The 13,495-nt window shown below is 35.2% G+C and overlaps 2 protein-coding genes and 1 long non-coding RNA gene across 3 annotated transcripts in view; 1 reads left to right on the top strand and 2 right to left on the bottom strand.

Annotated features, from left to right (window-relative positions):
* eIF3c (eukaryotic translation initiation factor 3 subunit c) overlaps positions 1-1,571 on the bottom strand; it is a 45,955-nt gene extending 44,384 nt beyond the window's left edge. Inside the window, exons 1-2 of the mRNA XM_022078751.2 lie at positions 1,424-1,571; positions 1,112-1,232 (exon numbers count right to left, since the gene is read on the bottom strand). Of these exons, the coding sequence (XP_021934443.1) occupies positions 1,112-1,210 (99 nt within the window). The 5' untranslated portion in view covers positions 1,211-1,232; positions 1,424-1,571. The remainder of the gene's footprint in view (positions 1-1,111; positions 1,233-1,423) is intronic.
* Positions 1,572-1,695: 124 nt separating this feature from the next.
* Positions 1,696-5,247, top strand: LOC147874314 (uncharacterized). The gene is made up of 2 exons (XR_015534333.1): positions 1,696-4,494; positions 4,820-5,247. It is a non-coding gene; the product is annotated as an uncharacterized LOC147874314 (long non-coding RNA).
* The window catches only part of LOC110837013 (two pore channel protein 1), a 28,442-nt gene continuing 20,190 nt past the window's right edge, over positions 5,244-13,495 (bottom strand). Inside the window, exon 13 of the mRNA XM_022078764.2 lies at positions 5,244-13,244. Coding sequence (XP_021934456.1) covers positions 13,002-13,244 — 243 coding nt within the window. The 3' untranslated portion in view covers positions 5,244-13,001. The remainder of the gene's footprint in view (positions 13,245-13,495) is intronic.

The raw sequence follows: 13,495 nt of genomic DNA, 5'->3' as shown, positions 1-13,495 counted from the left end.
ACACATCACATAGAGATTCTTGGAATCACATATCATTTCTTCAGATTTTCTGGCTGATCCAAGATCTGACACCTCTAAACAATGACAACTGCATCTAAATATTTCTGTGATCTTCCATTTTGTTTTGCAACTAACAAAGAACTGGTTAGTATCGCTTTTTTTCCAACCTGCTTCAAGACCAAGTCAATTCTCTACTCAGACAGGCATAAATTGAACTCAGAAAAGACAAAATGTTTACTTTAAGCAACACACGACCAAAAAATATTGAACGTGCTAAGACCAAAATTACTATGGCAAGTACCATACAAATGTCTCTTCCCCACTCCAAGCAGGAACTGCAAGAGTAACTACAAAGAGTTACAAGACTTTCCTGATATGAGACAAGTACTGTTCTGTAACCGTCCGCAACGCTGCAAGGGCGAGCTGGCCGAAATTCGTCAAAAACAAAGGATCGGCTGTAAAGTAAGAAAGTAGGGGGAGGACTCGCATGTGGTCCCTTTTTTTGTGGGGGAGAAAGCCAGCAGCAAGGAGTGGTGTTCAGGAAGGGTGTCTGGGCAGTTGCAGAGGAGTCGTGGAAAGTTTCTTGAAGGTAGAGGTTGGGACGTTTGTGGGCTGGTGTTTTGAAATAAATACATAATAAAGGTATTATTGGAGTAACAGTGAATCATTATCCGTTCGTCATACATCCGATCCCCGTGTACGACCCTGAGTACCCGAGCTAGCCGAGGCAAACGAATAACCAAGGACGGTTATAGTTCCATAAAAAAAGTATATAAACTTACCTGTTATAAGGCATACTGAAAACATGAACGCAAACACACACACAAATTTTCCGTTTCGTAGCTTTGGCTGCTGATAATTTGAAATTGCCTGTCTTGTACAAGGCAGTGATTTCGGTTGTGTATATTCTTGCCTAGCCCCTATTTCATCTTGTTTTTCTTCAGTAGGCACACAGCATTTTCAGCAGGTTCCTTATGCCGATGTAACCCTGTTGACCTGACTTTCTTAATAAGTTTACGGAAGTCTGTTGTGTTTAAAACTCTGATCCTGGGATATTCCTATTAACATTTTCTCAAATACTTTTTAGGGGAACCATATTTCACAGACTTACCGTAAATGCTGTAGTTGGCTGGCGTTGCACCTGCTCTTCTTCTGACGATGTCTCGGACTCAGAATCTGAGCCGGTAGCAAAGAATCGGCTGCTGCTCATGTTTCAGGTTTCAAAACACCAGCTAACAACAAATATGAAATTTGTGTCAAGCAAACCTCATTCTCGAATTACAAAACCAAACGCGTTAACAACTTTTTCAAATCCCTGTTTAAACTGAAAACAATATGGTATATTTGCCTTCACAAAAAATATATACAAAAGGTTACATCTGTCGAATAATTCTACAAAATCTGAAATTAACACAATACTCACATTGGGAATGAATTTATACCTCGCGACACGCTAAGAAAGCTTATGGCGACTAATCACACCACAAATTCAGAATCAGCAATGGTTATTCACACATATGCACAGATAATACCAACATCAAGAACAGTTGAAAGTACCAAAACATGTGGCCTGTGACGTCATGTATATAGTGTACTGCCATCTATCCAAAAGTTATAATACTACTACAAGAGCGATCTGGTGGTAATAATTCGTATTGAAACATGATTCAAGCTACTTACATGACCTGAGTTGGTAACAACGTTCACTACTATCTGACTTCACACTCCACCTTTACCCCCCACTTCCTCTATATAACAGTTAATTTTAAGAATCTGAAGACACCAACACATCGTGCCGTATGTCCTTCTGCTGTATCACATTCATAATAGTGTAGTTGGGTTCATCTGTTGTATGATCAGTGAGTTTTGGTCTCCAGTGACATTATAAAAATAGCATATGTCACAGATTACATTTCACAAAACGTTCAAAATGTGCAGAGAATTTATAATGAAAAATCGGTTTTAATATTATCGTCATATATATGTCCAAGTTTCTCAACATGTCATCTTATCTTTAAGTTTTCTAACTAAAATATATACATTTCCATGCTTCATAATAAATGCTACAAGTCCCAGTTATCTCACTCTCTTTAATTTGATCACCATAATAATATTTGGAGAATATTATTCCTTTAGCTTCTGCTTGCTTAATTCCACCCCCACCCCCAATAATTTCCTCAAGAACACATGTTATTCTCTTGGAGTGAGAGGCCAAGTTTTGCACCTGCATAAACAGGTAAAATGTGAATTCTTCAATGTAGTGTTTAAAACAGTGAAACATGTTTGTTCTTCAAGTTACTTGAATTCATGTCAGAAAGAATACTTTCCAGTTGAATATGAATATAATGACGTGGCATTCATACAGACTATTTGTTTATACATACATACATACATACATCTTTATTACATTCCATGGATCCATAAGTTAGTCAGATGACAATAGGATGTAGAATAAGTCATAATAATACAATACATGTTATACAAATACAAGTCATATAAATGTCACAAAAATACAAACAAAGGATTCACATGAAGTAGAGATAAGTTACAAATAAATCCACCCATTATATACAATAGATAAATTACAACTTGTAAACATTAGAAATTCATGGACAGAGTAAAAGGATTGTATAATTAAGTATCTTTTCAATGCTGGTTTAAATTGTGCCTTTTTATTTACAAGACTTGTGAGATTTGATGGTAGACTGTTGAAAATTTTGATCCCTGAATAATATGCTCTCTTCTGAAAGCATGAGAGGTTGGCAATTGGTCTTTGAAGCTGAATTTTATTCCTTGTGTTGACACTGTGTATAGCAGAATTAGTTTGAAAATGTTCTTGGTTATTTACAATAAAGTTCATTAATGAGAATATGTATTCACATGGAAGAGGTAAGATTTCTAATCTCTTAAATAGACTTCTACATGAATTCCTAGGTTTTACACCAGCCAATAATCTAACAATTTTCTTTTGTAAAGTGAATATCTTTTTGATCTTTGATGAATTTCCCCCCAAAAATATTCCGTATTTTATTAAAGAGTGAAAATAGGCAAAATATACTGATCTGAGTGTGTCAGTGTTGCTGACATGCAACAGAGATCTAACTGCGTAACATGTGCCACTTAACTTAGGTACCAGTTTATCAATATGATTTGTCCAATTTAGGTGATTATCAATTTGCAAACCCAGTCATCCTGTAATTTTCCATTCAGTGTTGTATAACTTATGCAGTGAACAAGTTGTTCTTAAATTATTAAACAGAAACAAAATCACTTGGAAACAAAATACAAAATAAAATCTGTTGAACCTTCAAGTTCTTAAGAAGTTCATAATTTTGTATCCCAAACAAAATGTTCTTTCTAACTGGGTTCATCATGCCTGTGCGTCATGTGACATTGTCCAGTATAGTCAGCAAGACATTCTTTGTATGACCAGTTCATAAGATATTTTGTAATTGGTATGTTCCAAAAGATGAAAGTCTTAACTTTCTATTAAATTTTTCATTAATTCTTAATCATGATATGGAAGTTAAATATCCAATGAAAAGATTATATTTTAGAATACCCATAATAGGCTAACTAGGATTAATATGGTAAATGATTATGATAGTCATGAGGATGTTGGTTATATAAAATTCATACTTAAGGACAAAAGTTGACAGTGGAACCATGGTACGTCTCTGTAATGCAATGAAATATAATGTAATGAAATGTAATATAATAATATTATATAAGATACATACTTGTGATATTCTAAAACTTTTTAACAGCATAAAATTATCTAATCTACGATGCACTTCTTCTAAAAGCGATTCACAGCTCAGCTCTTTCCGCAATCACGAAAGCGGATTGTTGATGTTTATTTTTATTTGTAGTGTTCTGTCTGACGACAGGTCCATATATTATGAACAGGATCCTTCCAACCTCTTCAGGTTGTCAGGGACCTGCTCATACATATATACATTCTTGGCAGAGATGATCAGAAGTGGTTTGCCATTGCCTTCTTCTGTGTGTGAGTGGAGTAATTGTTGGGATGCCACGGAGAAACCGGGGAAGCCCCCGGAGGAAAACTCTGTGATGCCTAGACCACGGCCTTGCCCAACACAAGTTATATTTTTGAGCACCACCGGGAATTGAACCCGGGACCCCAGGCTTACAAGGCTAGTGTTCTGACCGCATTGTTGATGACAGTAATTAAACACAACAATGCCGAGTAAACAGATGACATAACAATGCACGCAAGCTGACCATTGTTGTCGGTCCATATTTACACATTGTTGATATGGATCTTACATGTTAGGTAACAACAATGCCGAGTAAACACGACGTTCCATAGGTATCCATTGTTGTCAATTTGTTGATACGGATCTTACACATTTTCCTTTCACTTTTTTGCCGAATGACCCTTCCGTATAGACGTATTTACGTCAAAATATTAACTGTGGAACTGTGAATTTTACAGTTAAATTTATTATGGACAGAACCAAGAACCTTTAGGTATTTCATTTTTATGGAGTAATCAGACTCCACTGTACTTGAAATTCTTTGCACTACACTCTATAATAATTAAATGTAAACTGTTTCAGATAAAAGTTAAAGACCTCAGTTTGAGATGAACATTTTGTTGTTGTGTGAAGAGTGCACCAACAGTTAGATTATACCTGCAGTCAGCACAGACTCAGTCTGCAACTAGTTTATACATCTCTTCAGTTTCAACTTTTAATTTTACCATTGAATTAAATCATCATCATCAAATTTTATGTATTGGGTCTTGTAGCCTGTTCCAATTTAGAATTACTTCTGAAATTATGAATCTGTTTAGACATTTAGCAGGGCTCCTTGGATGGGTGATCAGCCCATCACCAGCCACGATCTACACAGGACATCACAACACATCAAGATAATGACGAAAATTCATGCTTTGAACAGGATTTGAACTTATGATTGATTGATTGATTGATGTCAGCAAATGTAATTTACATTAATAAATTTTCAAATAAGTCCTTCAGCTTTTCACCAAAAACATTTGCAAAATGCAGAAAAAGCACAGTTTCTTGTTCTTTAAAAAAATATTCTGATATATGACACTTGGGAGTTTGACAACTAAGTTCATCAGAAATCCTACAGATGGAACACAACGTACCGTCATGAGACAACCCATCGACGTCACACGAAGATGGACATGGTGTGTGAGATGTCCTGTTGGAAACACTGGGTAAAGAATAAAAATAAAGAATATGCAAAAGTAAATTTATATGAGTATTTATTGTAGGATTTTAAATTTCAGTAATAATCTGTCAATCTGCAGAACGTACAATTATGGAATGCTCCGATTTCTTACAACAAAACAAAATTCAGTTTCAAATTAAAACAACATTAAACACTGTTTATTTTTCTTGTCACTTATACCAATCCATATCAGGATACAAATATGGCTGTCTTCCGAGTTGTAGGACTGCGTAGTCTAGGAGAAGTAGGGCTCATCGCCCTGATGATAGAGGCGGCAAGGACCTCTGAATTTTTGGTAAACTTCTACCAGACTACATAGTGCCTCGAACCCAGAAGACAGTCATCTTCATGCTCACTGCTGTGAGAACTTCAAATCCTACATATCAGGGCAGTTTGAGCGTAGCCATTAATTTGCCATCTGTGTAAGCTAAGGGGGTAAAAATACTGTACGACATTCTGTCTTTCCTAAATTGCCATCCATGTTACATATCTCCACTTCACTTTCAAACTGATATTTTTGTCAAAACTGTATTTGTATAAATATAATGAAATAAAATCCCAGCATGCTTTTATACACTGTCCCCGTAAATAATTCCCTCAGCGTTAATATTTTTAATGTTTTGGATTCTTAAAAAGGTAGAACTATAGATTCTAGCACAAATATTAATCCCAATAAATCATTATGTAATGTTAAAATTGATAAATAAATTTTACAGCTTTCACTAAACTCTTATCACAAAACTTTTTCAAAAAAATCTTTTACAGGATGAGTGTAAAAAATCAAATTACATCTGTACATTGTTCCTATTTCTGTTATATCGTAGACTGGGACTGCCCACTAAAACCCTGATGCCAAATGAGGCTGCACCATAAACCACCCCTAGCGATCTCTGTTCTCTCTTTACCTTTACTGTACAGAAATACAGGATTTAAATACTTGTACTATTGGGCTGCTGGCCAGACTATAACTCTGATAAAATGTATTGATTTCCACATGCATTATTACAAGCTAAAGTTACTAACAGGATCGAAGGCAAGTGGCGTGCAGAGAGAAAGCAAAATACAAACTGTGATATAGCCCTCATTAATAATTCTTTGCCCACTTATAATGTTTATATCATGCATTTCAGCAGTACATTTCTGCACTTTGGCAACACTGCGGAATATCATGTTGGAATTTACTTCGTGTTTAAAGTAAATGAATACTTAAAATGCCAACTACCAGCTGATTGGCTGATGAAGGCACATGAAAATAGACGTACAGAAGCGCATACAACTCATGACTCCATTGTTCATGTTTTTTTTTAGTGTTCTGTCTGAAGACAGGTCCATATGAACAGGATCCTTCCATCCTTTTCTCGGACTGGGACCTGTTCATATACGTTCTTGGCAGATGATCCAGAAGTGGTTTGCCATTGCCTTCTTCTGTGTGTGAATGGAGTAATTGTTGGGATGCCACGGAGGAAACTCCGTGTTGCCTAGACCACGGCCTTGCCCAACACAAGTTATAAATTCGGGGACCGCTGGGAATCGAACCCGAGACCCCAGGATTACAAGGCCAGCGTTCTAACCGCTAGACCACCGTGGCTGTTTATTGTTCATGTAGGTCAGTACAATGTCAATAACTTATATTGGTGTAGGTGATGGGAAACTGTTCCATAAAAGCAGCTACTGAGTTACTTAACCTCAATTAATCCTGGATTAAGCAGTAAATGTAATGCTGAAATTCAAGTTAATTTTAAATTACTGAACAACTAAATGTCTAATGAAAATAATACAAGTATTTAAACATATATTATTTAATGTTTTATAATGTTACTTCAGCCAGCTGAAGATTTATGAAGCTTGAATATAAATATTTAATTCAGTTAATACATATTATATAAACATGAAATGATATATTTATAAAGCTTGAATACTACGAATTAAATTAAACTTGAAGACTCCATTCACTATTATGGACATCTCCTGTTCCAGTACTAAATAATCTTTTGAAGGAAAAATTAATACTGAACTGATAAGAATCTAAGGAATCTTTCAGGCACAATTATTTGCAATGGTTCATTTCCATCACATTAAATAAGGAAAATTACTGAATTATCTGCTGTGCATTACAGTATCATTTATGGTTACAAAAGCTTGGAAACCAAACACAGTATTTAATCTTAATAATGTACTGCAAATATTTTTCATATGTTATTAAGTAGAAATAATAACATACAGCAGAATGATTGAATGATTAACAAAAATATTTGTAATTCAAGGTCAAATTAACAAGTCTGTAGGATTTTATAAAAATCTCCTTCTTACGAGCAAACAGAACAGCAATGTTACTCAAAACATTAAGAAAAAACACTTATCCTGTTCCTTCTTCAACATATTCTATACCGAAAGCAATTCAGTTATTGAACATAAAAATCCTACCAGACATAAGAATTTATTCTAAAAACAATTTAAAAGATGAAAGATTATTTCTTATTCCAATTATGAACAAAAACACTGATATTAAGATTCAAATATGTATAAATGTACAGGTAGGCTCCACTTTACACCGCTTCATTTTATGCTGTTTCACATTAATGCCCTTTTAAAATAATAATGAAAAAAATAAAAAAAATTTGTAAATGCAGCACAGGAAGTGGGTACCTAGGCGGCGCTAGTGTCAGCGTCAGTTGCTTTCTCCTCGTTCGCCAGTACAATACATTATAATTCTTCGATTTACGTCACTTCAGCTAACGACCTTGAGGAGGTGGAACGTAACCTCGGCATAAATCGGGGCCTACCTGTACTATGTATTTAGATATGAAAAGACCAATTCTAGTAATTGTTCAATGATATATAATAAAATATAACAGGCCGACAGACTTTTTATCACACTTTCTCTCAATATAATAGTGATATTTTGGAAATAAGATAATGTGATTTACAGTCATTACTCCCAAATATCTCTGCAGTGACTGAGGTGGAAACATAAAACAAAAAATTTAAATAAATACTGAAATTGAAACAATCAATGCAGCACACAAACAGAAGTATGTATATTATTTTTAAATATCCATCTGCCCAATGACATTAATTAATTTCATAATAATTAATATAATGAAGCTTAGTTGTCTAATTTATTTCTCATGCTTTAAAATATATAATAAAATTCAGGTCAATACACAAACTTTATTTAGATGTTAAAATTTAAAATTTAAAATTTGCGCCATTCATCGCTACAACGATGTTACAATAGAGCGCCTTCATTCATGTAGTGAATGAAGGCGCTCTATTGTAACATCGTTTTAGCGATGAATGGCGCAAATTTTAAATTTTAAATTTTAACATCTAAATAAAGTTTGTGTATTGACCTGAATTTTATTATATATTTTAATTATAAAACACAAACATGACGCATTTAAACCTTAAATTCTCATGCTTTGTTTTTTATCCTTATGTTCCAAAGTTCTAGTCATCATAAAATGCTGGCTCACCTTTGAATCTTTGAATTATAAAAAAATATCAATTCAGATCTGTTGTGAGTAGCCTCTTCACTAGGCAAAGCTAAGAAGTATTAATAAAGTATCCTGCCCATACATAATAATATGTACTGTACGCATCTCATGACTACTGAAAGACAATCATAGTAAAATGGTGTGATGTCTTTTCCATTAGCTAATATGTTTATAAATAACAATAAAATATAAATTATCAATATTAATAACATATTCTAAAAACTAATAAAAATAAGATCTATAAATTAATATATTATCCCTTTAAAATAGCTTTTTGCTTGGTTATTTATTCTTTCACCATGGGTTTTAAAGACACCTTGTTAAATTAAAGCCGTGTAATATCATAATCTTTGGTCTAGCAAGAACAAGTATATTATAGATAAAATTAACATAAATTATGCACAGTCTGTAATCTTTGAAGGCTTCTGCTAAGCTTAGGCAGATCCAGAATTCATTTCTGTGGTCGGAGATTCTGTTACCCAAGTTAAAAGGAAACTATGAAGATGACAGTCAGCAGAGCAGACCCAGAGTTTAATGTGGGCTCTAAACCATGATTTCAGCCTGGTATTCTTCAGTTACCCAAGGTTTTTGATTTAAGAAAAGTGAAGGTTTCAGTATGAGAGTAGAAAAATCCACACACATATCTGACCTGGGATTGAACCAAAACTATATGAATAACAGTCCAGTGCCTTACCCCAAGGCTACAATAAAAATAATTGGATTAATATCATAGGATAAATTCTGAAGACTGAATTCTTAATATACGGCAAGCACGGTAAAATATAAGCGTCTTACTGTTAATAACACTTAATTTATAACAAAAAATATCAGTATTACCAACACTATTCTGGGATTTCGTTACGTTTATATAAGTTAAAACAGTTTCCTATTATGAGATTAAACCATTTATCTTTTGTTACCAGTAAAATGCCACAGTTATGCCATTATGATTGTAATTTCTTCCACCAGCTACGTTGGATTCTGAGGTTTTGGGATTATTCGTAACACTTTCTCATGTTTAAATGCTATATGATAGGATATCAGTAGAATTTTATAGAAGTCAGACTTGCACAAGCATCCGATAGCAGCCAGATCAAAAGATTTTGAAAGCGCTGGATTGACTATGGAATGGTAAAATTTCATTTTTTGTAAAATCGCACATCAAAATCAGTTCCATAAATGCTGAAGTCACTCTTCTGAGCGATTAATGATGTATTGTAGTGTAATTGCCACCTAATCTTGACATTCATTGAAGTTTTTAGTTTTGGAACGTCCTCATTATTAAATGTAACTTTAGAAACAAACAAGATGACAAATCTAGAACAACTTTCCATTATATAAAAATACATACAGTAAACTCAAGATTATTTGGGCTAATGAAGGGGAGATGTATGAATATTTTATAAACACGAATGATCCAAAATATTTTGTTTCGTGTATTCATAGACCTCCCGAAGGTACTAACACCTTGTCGAAGGCAAATTTATTTTTGCCCAGTAAAGAGTGCTCAAATGACCCTGAGAGTCATGCCGACGGGAGCTTAAGCTCCTGGTAGGGCCACCCAAGCCAGACTAAGAGTGATACCATGGTCCTTCAGGTTGAGGGTTGGTGTGGGGCGAATGACCCCACCCCCCAAAAAACTACTGTTACAAAATCAAGCTGGATGAAACCAACTATGACGTCTCAGCAAGACAATGGACATATGAGTGGGGTCACTACAGAAGACGAGGTGGATAGGACAGAATATAATGGAGAATAAAACATATATTATAGTTACCACAAAAAGCTACACCAATTTGGAATAGGGTTTATAGTAAATAAGAGAGTAAGGCACATGGTAACTGATTTTCGACCTATTGACGAAAGAATATGTGTGGTAATAATAAAAGGAAAATTCTACAACTACAGCCTCATATGTGCACATGCACCAACCAAAGAAAGAATTGAGGGTGAAAAGGATTATATGACCACCTGGAAAGAGCTTACGAAAGCTGCCCTGCTAGTGATGTCAAATTACTCCTCAGAGACATCAATGCAAGGATAGAGAAGGAAGAACATGGAACTGCAACAGTAATTGGAACGCACAATCTACACGAGATCAGTTAAAATGGATTGAGGCTCATAAATTATGCAGAATCCCTAGACATGACTGTTATTGGAAGCACACAATTTCCACACAAGAGAATACATAAAATAACATGGAAGCCACCAGATGGGAGTAATATGAATCAAATTGATCATATAGTAATCAATGCAAGGCACAAATCAAATTTGCTTGACGTGCGAAGTTACAGAGGAGCGAATGTGGACTCAGACCATTTGGTGTAACTGCCAAACTAAGGCCCAGAATGTGGGATGAGCAAAAATTGAGAATCTTTGAGAGGACAGTATCAAGGTGAATTTATGGGCCAACAAGAGAAAAGGAAGGAATTAAGCGAATTAAGTACAACTGACAGCTGTATGACATATAAAGCCCCTGAAATAGTGAAGACTGTCAAATTGGACAGGCTCAGGTGGCTTGGACACCTAACCAGAGAAAACAAAGTATCTCCATGTAGGAAACTAACCTTTTCCAAGCCCAAAGGCACAAGGAAGGCTAGGTGACCCAGTTTAAGGCAGATGATTGGTGTAGAGAAAGATCTCGGAATCCTTAGGGTACAAGGATGGAAAAAAAGGTGCTGGACAGGAACCTATTGGGATCACGGTGCAGGTTGAGAACCATACAGGGTTGTAGCACCTTCAAAGAAGTATTCACAGAAATTTAGAAATTACTCTTTTTCTTTTACATAACTGACGTTTATGTTGAAACAGTCTGAAATGACTGCATGTTTTTGTAAATTATTGGTCTCCTACTCACAGCAGTAGGAACTTCATTCTGCCTTCTGTTTCGCAACAACATTGACAATGTCTGTCCGTCATGTGCCAGAAGCCCATTTCACACGCATCACTCTGCAGCCATTATACAATTTTATCTTCGCCCACGTTCTCAAAACTTCTCGTAGCACATACCACGTCAAGAATTTAAGATTTTCTGATTCTGTCATTAGGAAAATCTTGCAAATAATCTTATTCTAGATCTGGAACAAGTTTCCTTCACAATGGAACCAGTGTTACTGAATTCATGGAAGACCATGCATGAGATAAGCAGTATATAGCATCCAACACCATAATATCTTTCCATAAAGTTGTTATGTTGATGAGTTCTGAAGTAGTGAATATATCTCTCAATCATCACCCCATAATCTTTCTGCCAACAATTCAACATTCTTAAATTTTTCAAGTAACTCTATCCTTTGTTTTCCTTTCAGTACGACTTTGTTACGATTTTCAGGCATCGAATATAAGATCCACAGGTGTTAAATACTAATTTTAACCTATCTGATATACAGAACAAAACAATGAAATTCACTGCAAGACCCTAATGTGTGAAAAAGAAACCAAGCACACTTGTGACATCTCCTCTCTCCACACCATGACCACTAGAAAAAACTTTCCAACTCCCAACGAAAGATATTGAACATTAAGTACCCAAAGAAAAAAAGAAAGGCATTGTTCGACCACATCTTCTGTAGACCCTCCCAAAGAAAAAGGCATTCACAGAATCATACACGGATAATCTGTAAAACCAGATAATCAGGAGTTTACTGTAATGATTAATAACTCCCCGTGTAACTGAACCAGTCTTTTTATGACAGGTATACACACTACAGTACTGGATCATGGCATGTATATTACATCACTGATAAAACCTATAGAATATGTCTTTGTAAATTTAAAAATCACAATATCAAAGGAAATTCCAATCACAAAAATTATTAAAAATTCTTTTAGACTGCAATTTCTCATGCAATCACATCAACACTATCTTCAAGAACATTAGTTTCATGAGGAAAGCTGTGAACTATAAATATTGTTCCCCCTCACAAGAAAAGGGTGGTCTTAAATCTGTTCTGATTTCAGAACTGAATTCATTATTGCTCCCCCTCAAAAATTAAGGGCTAAATCAGCATGCTAAAAACATTCACAGGTCCTTATCATGCTGCAGCGTGAATTAAAGTAAACTGCAAGCATGTAAGATCTTAACTCGGATCAACGTAAAAACTTCCGTCAGAGACTTATAGTGTATGTAGCAGTTTTGACAAAACCTTGTACCTCATATTTCTCTCTAAATAATCCCAAAACCTTCGTATTTAAATAAAAATGCTATTAGGACTTACTTCGGATTGTTTCATATCCAGCATCATTCATAAAATGACCTATTTAAAATTCTTACACTTATCAATTTATAGTTACTGTGCGCTGATATGAATCTCCCTCGCCTGTCAGAGCACTCCTAAGAATGATCTGCTCAGGGCTGGTGATGAGATGATCATCCTCACTGTCTCTCCTTCCTCCGTTACCATGTTCCTGTTTGTCGGTTAGATCAGCTTCTTTCATCCACTCCTCTATCTCTGCTCTATACATCCGTCTTTGCAACACCTCACGGTTCCTCGGCCTGCACCCAATGAAGGTCGCTGTCCCCTGCGAGAACAGTAAGTAGATTCTCACATCCAGTCTCTTGCAAACACACTTTGCAAGAAGAATTCCAAACGAAACGCATTTCTTGAACCTTTTCATCCCTTTCCAGCTCAGAAGTGATGCAGCACAAGTAATGTATCATAAATGACAGTAACAAACTACATTAAAGTAAAGTAAAAATTATTAAAAATCATCAGGCCACCAAAAACATAAGTAAAGTAAAGTTTGTCCCACTATACGCCATGTAGGCGCTT

Source organism: Zootermopsis nevadensis, unplaced genomic scaffold (assembly GCF_977971745.1).
Source record: "Zootermopsis nevadensis isolate Lab colony 2312 unplaced genomic scaffold, Znev_1.0 Znev_ptg000009l, whole genome shotgun sequence".
Classification (NCBI taxonomy): domain Eukaryota; kingdom Metazoa; phylum Arthropoda; class Insecta; order Blattodea; family Termopsidae; genus Zootermopsis; species Zootermopsis nevadensis.
The sequence above is the reverse complement of the archived record's forward strand: the minus strand, read 5'-3'. Positions and strand labels throughout refer to the sequence as shown.